We start from the raw sequence: 14,052 nt of genomic DNA, 5'->3' as shown, positions 1-14,052 counted from the left end.
TGAGGAAGAAGAATCACTTGAACCCGGGAGGTGGAGGTTGCAGTGAGCCGAGATTGCGCCACTGCACTCCAGCCTGCGCGACAGGAGCGAGACTCTATCTCAAAATATATATATATGTGTGTGTGTATGTGTGTGTGTGTGTGTGAGTGAATCCGATATTTGTGCCCAAAATAACTTAAAATATGAGAAGGGAAGGCCAGGCATGGTGGCTCACGTCTGTAATCTCAGCTTTTTGGGAGGCCACGATGGGCAGACCACTTGAGCCCATGAGTTCAAGACCAGCTCGGACAACTTCCTGAAACTCTGTCTCTACTAAAAATACAAAAAAAAAATTAGCTGGACATGGTGGCACACACCTGTAATCCCAGCTACTCAGGAGGCTCAGGCACAGTAATTGCTTGAACCCAGGAGGCAGATGTTGCAGTGAGCCAAGATTGCGCCACTGCACTCCAGCCTGGGTGACAGAGCGAGACTGTCTCAAAAAAAAAAGGATATCTTATATGTAGTTATTTTAGGGAAACTTAAATTTCTTCCTCTGACTCAGTCTGTCATAGAGTAAGCTTTTTGATGCAAAGTCTGCCTCTTTAATGTTGTCAAGAGTGTTAAAATATTTAACAACTTTTTAAAAGGACCTCCACTCCCTCATTTTGCCTAAAGCATCCAGAAACACCCATCTTTAATTTAACACCATCTTTAGTTTAAGTTTTATGAAAACAGAGACTGATATAAAATAATGAGAGAGAGAGAGAGAGAGAGTGTGTGTGTGTGTGTGTGTGTGTGTGTGTGTGTGTGTGTGTGTGTAGGTGGTGGCTTATTAAACATGAAAAAATAGACTAGCACTTCTTAAGAGATGAGTATATGTTGATTGATGAGTTAGTTGATTAAAACAGATGTGTGGATCAGACTGAACTTTTGGTGGTTGAAGATAAATATAGATTAACTGAGAAAGCTTTAGGAAGATAACCATTAATGCTTGCTGATGTAGTCTACAAGCTTCTACTTGACCTTGGTTCAACTGCATACTGAAAGTACTCATTCAGTGAATACCAAAAGCAATTGTTATTTGTTGTTCAAAAGTATTCTTTCTTGAAATAGTGAGTTCCCCTTATACATTAAAATATTTGTCCTGCTAACAAAAGGATGTGAAATGGCAATAACAGAAATTTTGGATGGTGATCAGTTTTCCCAGGCAACAGTTGTCATATTTGGCAAGACTCTCAGGTCTTTATTTCTGGTCTTCTTCATGGAACTGATGCCTTAAACTCTACCAAACGTAGTAGTTTACTCATTTTAGCTGGCAAAAAATGAATTGTCCTTTCTGGGCTCATTTTGTTGTTAATTTGCTCTAACTTACTTTACAACCCTGTTTTAATGGTGGAGAGTTTTATTTTTTATTTTCGTTTTTTAACTTTAATTTTTTTTTTGAAACAGAGTCTCTGTCACCCAGGCTGGAGTACAGTGACACGATCTCAGCTCACTGCAATCTCCGCCTCCCAGGTTCAAGTGATTGTCCTGCCTCAGCCTCCAGAGTAGCTGGGATTACAGGCATGTGCCATCACGCTCGGCTAATTTTTGTATTTTTAATAGAGATGAGGTTTCGCCATGTTGGCCAGGCTGGTCTCGAACTCCTGACCTTGAGTTATCTATAAATAGCCGGGTGTGGTGGCTCATGCCTGTAATCCCAGCACTCTGGGAGGCTGGGGCAGGCTGGTTGCTTATGTTCGGGATTTCGAGACCAGCCTAGGTAACATGGCAAAACCCCATCTCTACAAAAAAATACAAAAATTAGCCTGGCCTATATTCCCAGTTACTTGGGGGGCTGAAGCAGGAAAGATTGCTTAAGCCTAGGAGGTCAAGACTGCAGTGAGCTGAGATTGTGCCAGTGGCACTGTGGCCTGGATGATAAAGTGAGACCCTGTCTTAAAAAATCAGAAGAGAAAAGAGAAAAATCAGTATTATGATTAAGAAGTGAGAATTCCAGGCTGGGCATGGTGGCTCATGCCTGTAATCCCAGCACTTTGGGAGGCTGAGGTGGGTGGTTCACCTGAGGTCAGGAGTTCAAGACCAGCGTGGCCAACATGGCAAAACCCTGTCTCTACTAAAAATAAAACAACTGGCCGGGCGTGGTGGCTCACTCCTGTAATCCCAGCACTTTGGGAGGCTGAGGCGGGCGGATCATGAGGTCAGGAGATCGAGACCATCCCGGCTAACACGGTGAAATCCCGTCTCTATTAAAAATACAAAAAATTAGCCGGGTGTGGTGGCAGGCGCCTGTAGTCCCAGCTACTCGGGAGGCTGAGGCAGGAGAATGGCATGAACCCGGAAGGCGGAGCTTGCGGTGAGCCGAGATCGTGCCACTGCACTCCAGCCTGGGCCACAGGGCGAGACTCCGTCTCAAAAAAATAAATAAATAAAACAATTAGCCAGGCATGGTGGCATGCGCCTGTAATCCCAGCTCCTAGCAGGGGCTGAGGCAGGGAAATTGCTTGAACATGGGAGGCAGAGGTTACATATCATGCCACTGCACTCCAGCCTGGGGAACAGAGCAAGACTCTGTCTCAAAAAAAAAAAAAAAAGGAGAATTCTGGTTTTTTGAAAAAAGGATGAATCCTCTGAGTCATTTTCTTCTCTGTCATCAGTAAGTATGCTGAAATAAGAAAACGCCCCTTCAGCAAATGAGGCACCTCAATTAAAGACCACATCCCTGAATTCACATGGAGAGACTACCTGTGGTAATAGGGAAATGAAAATAAGGAAAAATGACTTTTGATGTGTAGCAAACAAGCATGCTCACGGGTCATAAGAAGAACTTACAGAAGTATCTCAAAATATATAAAGAGAATATAAAAGCATTAAACACCAGTTTTTCATCATCTTAGAGTTCCTCTTCTATCAGTCTGTCATCTGTTATCATGGGAATTGCTTATCATTGCAGTCTTGTAGTTACCATATATGGTTTTATATGCATTTGAGCCTTGTCGTTATATGTGATTCAGATAAGCTTGCTTGAGGGAGGACCTGTGTAAATTATCCCAAGTCTAAACTGAAAGTTGGAAAAACAACTGAATCCTTATTACTGGTGATGAGTTAATACTATCATATGCATATATTAATAATAAGCATATTTCTGTAGGCATTCCTAACTTACCTAAAGTTACAAAAAAAAAAGATAATTTGAAGATAAACACAGGCATTTTATCAGAATCTGCAAAATGTCATGATTTCAATATAGTGCAAAGATAACCTTAGATTTTGCATAATAAACTTTATTTTAGAGAAAGTATGGTGCAGTTAAGAGCTCAGATTGTGGAATCAGAATATCGGATTCAGATCTCACCTCTGCCACTTACAGAATATTTGACCTTGGGCAAGTTGCTTGGTCTCTTTCGGTGTCAGTTTCTTCTTCTCAGTAAAAGGAGGCTAATAATAGAGTCTGCCTTGTAAGGTTGTTGTAAGGAATAAAGGATATTAAATGCTTAGAAGGTATGTGACACTCCCTTAGCTGTCATCATTATCATTATTCATTTCCCATTCACAATGTGCTGTTTCCTGGTTAAATCCGTAACATGAGTTTTTAGTAGTGGTCTTGATTTTCCTTTTGAAGTATTTACCCCTAAAGATTTATTCAAAATTGACTGCAGTTCTTTTTATGTACAGGTACATTTTAAATGTACATGATATTTAACTAGACTTGAGGTTCTCTTTTTACAGTATTTCTTAAATACTGTCCCTCAAGTATACATTTTCATATGGTAATACAGAGCCATTTTGGTTTGGGGGTGGGAGGAGCTGTGAATTATGACAGTTCTAATTAATATAATTTTGTCTTTAGTAAAAACAGGCCCTGGACAGCACTTAAACCACAGTGAATTGGCAATTCTACTAAACCTACTACAATCTAAAACAAGTGTTAATATGGCTGATTTTGTCCAAGTGTTGAACATTAAGGTAAACTCTGAGACTCAACAGCAGCTAAATAAAATAAACCTTCCTGCTGGAATTTTGGCAACAGGTGAAAAACAGACAGATCCATCAACACCACAACAGGAGTCTTCGAAACCGTTGGGAGGAATTCAGCCTTCTTCTCAGACCATCCAGCCTAAAGTGGAGACTGATGCTGCCCAGGCGGCTGTGCAGAGTGCATTTGCAGTTCTGTTGACTCAGTTAATAAAGGCTCAGCAGTCAAAGCAGAAAGATGTGCTACTAGAAGAGAGGGAAAATGGATCGGGACATGAAGCGTCATTACAACTCAGGCCACCTCCAGAACCCAGCACTCCGGTGTCGGGTAAGTGTGCAGATACCAGACCACTAACATGGCTGCATTACATTGTCTACTCAGTGTTGCTGACTATATATAATGTGTATAGTTCAGTGACATTGCCAAAAGATGTCCTGAAAAATCTCAGGTTACTGGCAATAGGTTGGTTTTTCAGTCTGTTTACTTCCAGGAATGGATTCTTTAACAAATTATCCATGTGAGATAGAACTCATTATGAATGATAAAGATATTTCTAAGGTAAACCTATGGTTAAGAAATAATATTTAACTCCAAATACAAAAGGATGCTTGACTAAGGCATAATTTATGTACACAGTAGCTTTTGTTCCTCAAGCAATGAAGTATACGTGAATTATGCACCCAGCCGTAATTGTCTTTTTAAAGCCAATTACGGCTGGGTGCAGTGGCTCACACCTGTAATCGCAGCACTTTGAGAAGCTGAAGTGGGAAGATTGCTGGAACCCAGGAATTCAATACCTATCTGTGCAACATAGTGAGACCCTGTCTCTAAAAAAAATTTTTTTAATTAACTGGGCATGGTAGCACATGCCTCTGGTTCCAGCTACTTGGAAGGCTGAGGTGGGTGGATCACTTGAGCCCAGGAGGTCAAGGCTGCAGTGAGCTGTGATCACTCCACTGCACTCCAGTTTGGGTGACAGAGCAAGACTGTGTCACAAAAAAAAAAAATTTTTTTTTTTAAAGAGAAGCCATATACAGTAAAATTTACCAGTTACCATAGTACTTGTAAACTTTTTGCTTTTTTCATTTAACATTTTGCCAGAGATGGAACTTCTAATCATCTTTAGAACTACCTACAGGAAACACTGAGTATTTTGAATATTTAGTTTTCCATGGTAACTTTTGACATTGTTTTTGCTCTGTTTCACTTAGGACAAGATGACCTCATCCAGCATCAAGATATGAGGATCTTGGAGCTAACGCCAGAACCAGACCGGCCTCGAATTCTGCCTCCTGACCAACGACCTCCCGAGCCTCCTGAACCACCACCAGTCACTGAGGAAGATCTAGATTATCGGACAGAAAACCAGCATGTACCCACCACCAGTTCGTCATTAACTGACCCTCATGCCGGAGTGAAGGCAGCCCTGTTACAGCTGCTTGCTCAGCATCAGCCCCAGGATGACCCCAAAAGAGAAGGTGGGATTGATTATCAAGCAGGAGACACTTACGTGTCCACTTCAGACTACAAGGACAACTTTGGATCCTCTTCTTTCTCTTCTGCTCCTTATGTTGGCAATGATGGTCTAGGAAGCAGTTCTGCTCCACCACTAGAACGACGTAGTTTCATTGGAAATTCAGATATTCAGTCTTTGGATAACTACAGTACTGCTTCATCTCATTCTGGTGGTCCACCTCAGCCTTCTGCCTTTTCTGAGTCATTTCCCAGTTCAGTAGCTGGATATGGAGACATTTACCTCAATGCTGGTCCCATGTTGTTTAGTGGAGACAAGGACCATAGATTTGAATATAGCCATGGTCCTATTGCAGTCCTGGCAAACAGCAGTGACCCTTCCACGGGGCCAGAGAGTACTCATCCTTTGCCAGCAAAGATGCACAACTATAACTATGGTGGTAACTTACAGGAAAATCCGAGTGGCCCCAGCCTCATGCATGGACAGACCTGGACTTCTCCTGCCCAAGGACCTGGATATTCACAAGGATACAGGGGACATATTAGCACATCAGCTGGCAGAGGCAGAGGCAGAGGGTTACCATACTGAGTATCTGTTTTTCCTCAGGCACATCATTTTTATCTGGAAAGACTTTTCTAGCTGCAATTTAAGGCAGCAATCCAAGAGACTTGAATAATAATAATTCAACAACAGCTTTATTTTTATGTGGAGAAGGGTCTTGCATACAATAGTTTAAAAAAGACAAAAAAAAAAACCTTTGCTTAAATTCATGCTGTTCTAAAAACTAGATCTATCGATTGTACATCTTCACAAATTCTAGTTAACAATTTTATTTTGTATTCTTGCAGTTTTAAGTGGATGCTAATTTTAGGGACATAAGCCTTTTATGGCCCTCTTGCAGATCTTCTGAACTATGCACATTTGTGCTTTTTTTGTAAGTTTGGACCAACTTTTATGTAACAAACAGCCCCTCCCCATCTCCAGTTTTACAACAATCAGAAAGGGCACTGATTTATTTGGTATTTTTCTTTTTACAAAGCTACCTTTAGTCAAAGGTCACTGTCAGTCTTTGCACCTGCTTTCAGTGTTATTGTGAAAGGTGTACTTTGTGCTCATTTCAGAAAATAAAACACAACCTTTCTCTTGATGCAACAGTTTTATAAAAAAAAAATGGTCAACGTTATTTTTGTTTTGTTTTGCAGATTATCATAGCCTAGCAAAATGCATTTAAATGAAATAGTGGGTTTTATATGAAAACTATGGGTGGGGTGGGGAGGGAAAGTAAGTGCCTTAACAGGTAAGCTTAAGGTCTGAAAAAAATAGTTAACTTTTACCCCCATTTGTCTTTTAAAGGGAATCAATGCATTAAAAAGGCAAGAAACTCTCAAGTTTCAGGGGCTGCCTGTTCAGTTCCTGTTAGGTCCATTCCCTCTGCCTGTCACACTTTCTCCGTTTCTGCCTGTCTTTGGGCTGTGTTACCTTTTACTACCACCTTCTCTTGATAGGAGAGTAAGAGCAAAGAAAGGGAGTAGAACTGCAATCAGTACATATTGTTTGAGAAGTTCTAAAAAGTTTTGTCATTTAAATGGTTGAAAGTAATAGCTTCAGGAGAATTTTAGGGTACCATTTTCTTTCAGGCTGCCATATTATCCCTGTTTCCATTTGCCATGGATAATGGGAGGGCCATAGTATAGAAGCAAGAGTTAATAACAGAACTTGCATAAATGTGTTAAAGTTCATGGGGGAGGGGTGGCAAATACCATATTTTAAGTTATGCAATTGCCCTTTTAAGAAAGTCTATTCACTTGTTAACTAGAAACATTGCCTAGATTGAATTTATTGAAGCAAAAAGAAAAGGCAATGAGAGGGAACTTTTATATTCCTTGTCACCTTCTATAAAGTTGATTATGACTTCTGCCAGACTTAGAGCAACAACTTTAGTTCATTTTAACTTTTTTTTTTTTTTAATGAAGAGCATCAAAGAATGGAGTAGTCCTTATTTAAACTGTAATGGTGTCAAGTCTCACTGTGTGCACACTCTCACACATACACACACAATTATAATTCTAGAAAGGAACCAAAGGTAAATAACCAGTGTTTCCATTATCACTAAATGGAAAAATTGACTGGAAGTTAGAGTTGTGCCAATTAATCATTTTGTTCATTAACTGTTCTGGTAACTTATTTTTTTTATTGGAATCGTAAATTGGAACAACTGTTACAGAATGTGTATTGCTCCAGTTCTAAAGCCAGTTAACCCTGTGCCCTGTAACTTATGAACCTTCATTTCAAAACAGTATGTGGGAAGCACTGTAGTTTGATAACAGTAAAATTATTTTAAAGAGGATAATTTACCATTTTACTACTATAAAATAAGTTGATATCAGTTGACCATTTTATTTTTTGATGGACTCTTTTTGTTGGGAGAAAGAAATGAATGGGAGAAAAAATATTTTGCTTTTATTTGAATATTGGTTACTAACAACTTATAAACTACATTGCAGGAAATGAAGAAATATTTTGAAATTAGCAAAATAGCAACAGTATTCAAGTATCTGAAATTTTAATATGGTGAGTCTTAGAGCTTTAGACTTTCCTATAAGTGACAGTATCTAAGTTATTCTTAATAGTCACACTTGATAATTCTGCTGACCATAAGCAGCTAACCTACAGTTGAAGATATTTATGTGACATGAATAGCCTGTGTTTTAAAAATTAAATATTTTATATAAAATTGAACTGTGTTTGGATAGTTTTTCTAATCAGACATTTCAGTTACATATTTATGTTGGGAGAGTGGCTGGGAGGACAGGGAAATTGTTGCTTTGAAATTGAAAATTTGAACTAGAACTTCTAATATTATCCTAAGACAGCATTGCTGTGAGACATACCAGTCTTTTATATGTCACTTAGAAGAAAAAATGTTGCCAATTAAGCCACAATACAATGCTAAGACGTCATCATTTGTAAGCTGCATCCCAGATTCAGACATATTATATGAAAATATATGTCTTATAATTGATGAAATATGATAGTAAAAAATTTTAATGCTTCCCTCCATAGCATTTAATATTTTAATTCAGTGAATTTGGATTAATGGAACAAAGTTGGGAAATCACTAGTTCTGTAGGTTATAACAGCAGTCATCGCTGAAAATTTGAGTGAAATCTAAAGAACACAAAATATTGCTTAAATTTTTTGGAAAAAAGCAGGTAAGTCAGATTGCAAGTTAAGAAGACAAAAATATAAAAGATGTGACCTGCCAAAAGAAGAAAGTATTTATCTTCTCCCACATGAAATTCCCTTTTGTATTTACTGACACAGCAGGTTTTTCTGCATGCAACTCATACAGTATGTTTCCCACGTCTTCATTATTTGTTGGAGAGTTGCAAGTCATTTGTGAAACCTTAAAATGCCAATTTTAAGGAGTTGTCATTTGTGGAATGTGAAATAAGGTGCTAATTCTAGTTGTGATTCAGAGCTTTATTCTGTCAGCAAATGCATAGTCAGTGCCTACAACATGCCAGGTACTAATCTAGTCCTTGGGGTACATCAATAATCATCAACAGTGTTAAATCATACTTTCAGTGTGCTGACAGTGAGCAAGATTTTTTAAATGTCTGGAGAAGCTAGTGGTATTTGCTACCCTCAGCTGTATCTAAATTGCACCTAAGTGAATGTAGGGCATGAAAATTTGAGTATCTTTTTGAAATTTTAAATTAAAATTTGGATAGAGATGGTTATGGAGAGAAACCAAACAACTGGAAATTCAGTGATAAAATTTTAAGTTGAATCTGGTCAGTTTTTAATGGCCTATTTGTAAGAAATATCAAGACTTCTTGAGAAAAACGAAAAGTGAATACATAAATGCTTAAAATCTGGTACTTCTGAGTTAAAGTATTGCTGTTTGCTTTGAGCTTAATCCAATTTGGGATGATTTTTCATCCTAGGGCTTTTTGTTTTCCTTTTTTATTTTTATTTTTTCTTTTTTTAGGGGAAGGGGACTTGCTTTCTGTTCCAAAAAGGTGAATCCTTCCTGTAGGAGATAGCTAAAAAAAACAAAGCTAAAATACATGTTTTGAATATAGATAGCTAATTCCCTGGGATATAATATCCTTTCAATTTTTTTTTTGGCCCAGTCTGCCTTTTGATATTTTAAAAGTCTGAACGAGATGTCCCAGTAACCTAAAATTATCCAGTCAGTCTTCTTACTTTACAACTAAGAAAAATAAGGCTTAGAGAGGGGGATTGCCAGAAACTTTGGCAACTGGATTGCCTGTGCTTGTTCCTCTAAGCCATACCTAAATTCTGCAGTAAATACTTAACTTTTTAATAGGGAAATTGCTTCAAAATAACTTGACCAGTGATACAGTAAAATAATTAGACTATTGGACTAATGGTTTAACACAAATGGCTTTAAAAAGTCTGCTTAAAAAACAATTTTTATTTAGAAAAAATAGAAAAATAAAAACATTTTCAAAATCTAGGAGCCTGAAGGGGCTGTTTGTTTCATATATGGATAATCTTTTAAAAGGCAAGTCCTGTATATATTCTTCATTTGTTCAAAGAAGATTGGTTATCAGTAGGCTTGCAAACATAATTCGCTTTTAAGTTCTTTCAAGGTTTTATGCAATAAAACCTATCGATTTGGAACTTTTTTAAAAAAAAAACAAAAAAATACTTTCAGGGTTTTGTAATTTCAAGTAGTTTTTTAAGGGGAGCAATAGTTTGCCATTTACCAAAGGCTTCTCCAGATAATTTCTTAAATGTTTCTACTTAAAAATAAAAGCTATTAATAATAAGTTGTCATGGGATCCATTTGAAGACAGGGAAAATAGAAAATTTTTATCGTAATGGGAAGAACTTATCCTTTTAATTTTATGGACTAACAGAGTCTGTGGGTCTTAACTCATTTCAGCCTGTTAAATGTGCAATTAAAAATGAATTTTCTAATTCAAATGAGGCTCTATAGTGAATACAGAATCACTCTTTTAAGTTTTTTCCCAGTTAATTTGTTTAAAAGTGTTGTACTCTTTTGCAAGAACGTTTAAAAGTTAAGTCTTGTAACTGTTAACATCTAATGTATTAATGTAAGCCATTTTTTTTTTACCTTTTTTTAAAGGCTGTATTCAATAGTCTGTAAATAAATTGCCATAACACCCCCAGGCCATTTTTCCGCCTTGTTTGCTTTTTGCTTCTATCCAGAACAGACTTTTTGAAGTAATCTTATCTGATAAAGATGACCACTTGTAATCCACTGTGCCGTGTTTTTTTGGCAAAGGTTAAGATGTGGAATCTTTTTTTTTCTTTTTATAATTAGTACATATTCGGAAATAGGAACACAGAGAAGAATACCCCCAGATAACCACATAGTATTTTGCCTTTGATAGATGTATTTGAATGCATATCTTGGTTTTTTTTTCTTAAAACAATGGGATCATACTGCCCATAGCTTTGTAATTTGAATTTTTTCATTTAATAATATGTTGTGAACATCTCTTGGTATCAATCAGTTAAATTCTATCCTCTTTCCCCTAGTCTGGAATGCAATGTCGACATCATGGCTCACTGCAGCCTCGAACTCCTAGGCTCAAGTGATCCTCCTGCCTCAGCCTTCCAAGTAGCTGGGACTACAAGTATGCACCACCATGCCTGGCTAATTTTTTAAATTTTTTGTAGAGATGGAGTCTTGTTGTCCGGGCTGGTCTTGAACTCTTGACCTCAAGCAATCCTCCTACCTTGGCTTCCCAAAATGCTGGGATTAAAGACATGAGCCACTGTGCCCAGCCCACCCTCTTTTTAATGGTTGTAAATTATTGCTTTATAGAGGAACCATACTTTCACAATTTCTCATTGCTGGACACAATATTTTGGACTTTTCTGTTACAAATAATGTGATGAAAATCCACAAAAATACATACATACACACAAACATAAATTAATTTCCTTGGAGTTGCTGCTATAAAGAATGCACTTTTAAAATGTTTGCTAGATCCAAATCGCTCTAGGGAAAAGTTTACCAGTTTCCCATTCCTGTTTCTTAACTTTTTCGTTTAGCCATGTTGGGTACTTAAAAGTTAGAGATCTTTGTTAGTTAGACAGGTGATAAATCATCTTGTTTTAACTCATATTTCTTGGATTACTAGTGAAGTCCAACACTTCATATGTTAGCCAGGTCTTTTATTAACTATTCAGATGTTTGAAAAAAACCTTTAACAGCTGATCCTAATAATATTATGTATATACATATACATAATGTATATTATGTGTATATATAGTATAATGCATACATGTATACATATATAGTATGTATATGTATATATTATATATATTGTATATATGTATGTATATATTGTAAATATATATATTATGTATGTATATTGTATATGTTATATATATATTTGTTATGGGAAAATTTTAATATGTAGTTAAGTCTGTTAATCTTTTCCTTGTTTCTCTTTAGAAAAGCTTTTAGAAAAGCTTTCGTACTCCAAAGTTTTTTAAATATTTACACATATTTTAGTATACATTTAATTCTAAACCATTCTATATTTTATAGATGTTTGTTTTGAGATATGGATCCAACTTTACACTTTCTTTTTTTTTTTAATCTTTATCTTCTGTTTACAAGTCCTACACTTGTATCATTATAAACTAGGCATCTGACATTATGTGTGTGTGTTTTAAAAATCATTTTATTTTCAATTCCTAGAAAATGTGTACCACATAAAATTTGTCAGGCAGAACTTTAATTGTCCCCTTTTCAGAGTTTTCTATTCCTGTTTATTTTTCCATGTGACTTTCAGAATCCTTTAGATTATTTTCTCAAGTATTCTGTTAGGATTTTAGTTGGAAACATATTAAATGTTTTTAACTTAGGGGATGTTTCCATTGAGAGCTTAGTAGAATTGTTTTTTTACATGTTCCCCATTAAGAGTTCCAACTTTTTTTTTTTTTTTGAGACAGAGTTTCACTCTGCCGCCCAGGCTGGAATGTGGTGGGGTAATCTCAGCTCATTGCAGCCTCTGCCTCCCAGGTTCAAGATTCTCCTTTCTCAGCCTCGCAAGTAGCTGGGATACAGGCCCCTGCCACCACACATGACTAATTTTTGTATTTTTAGTAGAGACGGGGCTTCATCATGTTGGCCAGGCTGGTAAGGGTTCCAAAATTTTCTTCATGTTCTTTTTTTAAGTTTCCAAAAATATTTTTGTTGCTTTTAGATATGGACTCCTCTTAAGTATTATAATATTTTTAACTAGTCACCACTTATTTGTAAAGCTGATTCTTAATTGTTGTTGTTAAACTGGCCACATAACTTTTATTATCATTTTTAATAGTTTTCAGTGAATAAGTATAATGGCATTCTTGTTTCTGATTTTACTGATGTCTGATTTTTAGTGTTTCACTCGTGTAATTTATAGGTTAAAAATAGAATATTATGTTTAAGAAGAATCTTTTTTCATGAAGCCTGCTTATTAGGATCAGCTGTGAAAGGTTTTTTTCAAATGACATTATATGCAATTGCTCTTTTGACCTTTTGATGACAGTATAGAATGTAATAACCATTAATTTAAAATGCTATTATATTCTAATTCCTAACCATGTATTTAGGACTTTGTATCTATGTTTTGTATCTGTGTTAATTTTGATTAACAGGTTATGACAGGTTGGCAGAATAAGCTGGAAAACTAATGTTTTATTTAGAATATAGATCCTGCTGGGTGCCATGGCTCACGTCTCTAAACCCAACACTTGGGAGACTGAGGCGGGTGGATCGCTTGAGCTCAGGAGTTGAAGACCAGCCTGGGCAACATGGTGAAACCTCGTTACCACCAAAAATACAAAAAACTTAGCCGGGCATGGTGGCGCATGCCTATAATCCCAGCTACTCGGGAGACTCAAGCAAGAGAATTACTTGAACCTGGGAGGCAGAGGTGGCAGTGAGCCGAGATTGAGCCAATGTCCAGTCTGGGTGACAAAGTGAGACCCTGTCTCAAAAAAAATATATATATATCTATAGATATATCTATAGATATATATAGATAGATCCTGAGAATTACCTGTTTTTTGAAGTTGGAGCTATTTTATTTATAAGCAGATATACTTGGCTCTTGAAAGTAATTCTTTCACGTTTCTATGTCCTTATCTGTTGGTCTGTTGAGAGGTCTGTTTACCAGGTAAATCTTGGTAATTTCCCTTTTTCTGGAAATTCATCATTCTACCTTTTATTTAAAATGTTTTAAGCCTATAATTGCACATAATCTAAATATTTTAAATACATATTTATAATTACATATACTTTTTGTGTCTTTTCTCTCTTGATTAAACTAGCTAAGGTTTGCCCAGGCTACCTCCATTCTCTCTCTCACCATCCAGGAATAAGAAACTATCATTTATTTTCTAATTTATTTCAGTATTTTTACTTTGATTCCTTCCTTCTACTTCCCTTATTTATTCCTATTTCTTGAGTTGAATAATTGGTCCATTTATTTTTCTTTCACTTCTCATCGGAACCATTTTAATGTTATGAATCTCCTCTGGTTATTTATTTGGTTCCATCCTGTAGGCTAAAAACGTTGTTTTCATCCAGGCATGGTGATTCATGCCTGTAATCCCAGCC

The 14,052-nt window shown here is 36.7% G+C and overlaps 1 protein-coding gene across 2 annotated transcripts in view; it reads left to right on the top strand.

Annotated features, from left to right (window-relative positions):
- Positions 1–8,171, top strand: part of CDK13 (cyclin dependent kinase 13) — a 145,259-nt gene extending 137,088 nt beyond the window's left edge. The window contains exons 13-14 of one of the 2 annotated variants that reach the window (XM_024249824.3): positions 4,013–4,285; positions 5,170–8,171. In XM_024249824.3, coding sequence (XP_024105592.1) covers positions 4,013–4,285; positions 5,170–6,020 — 1,124 coding nt within the window. In that variant the 3' untranslated portion in view covers positions 6,021–8,171. Of the gene's footprint in view, positions 1–3,832; positions 4,286–5,169 lie in introns of both variants that reach the window. The other variant, XM_024249823.3, reaches the window with a different exon arrangement.
- Positions 8,172–14,052: the final 5,881 nt, after the last annotated feature.

The sequence above is a fragment of the Pongo abelii genome, chromosome 6, assembly GCF_028885655.2.
Source record: "Pongo abelii isolate AG06213 chromosome 6, NHGRI_mPonAbe1-v2.0_pri, whole genome shotgun sequence".
NCBI lineage: Eukaryota > Metazoa > Chordata > Mammalia > Primates > Hominidae > Pongo > Pongo abelii.
This window is presented reverse-complemented; position numbering and strand designations above follow the sequence as displayed.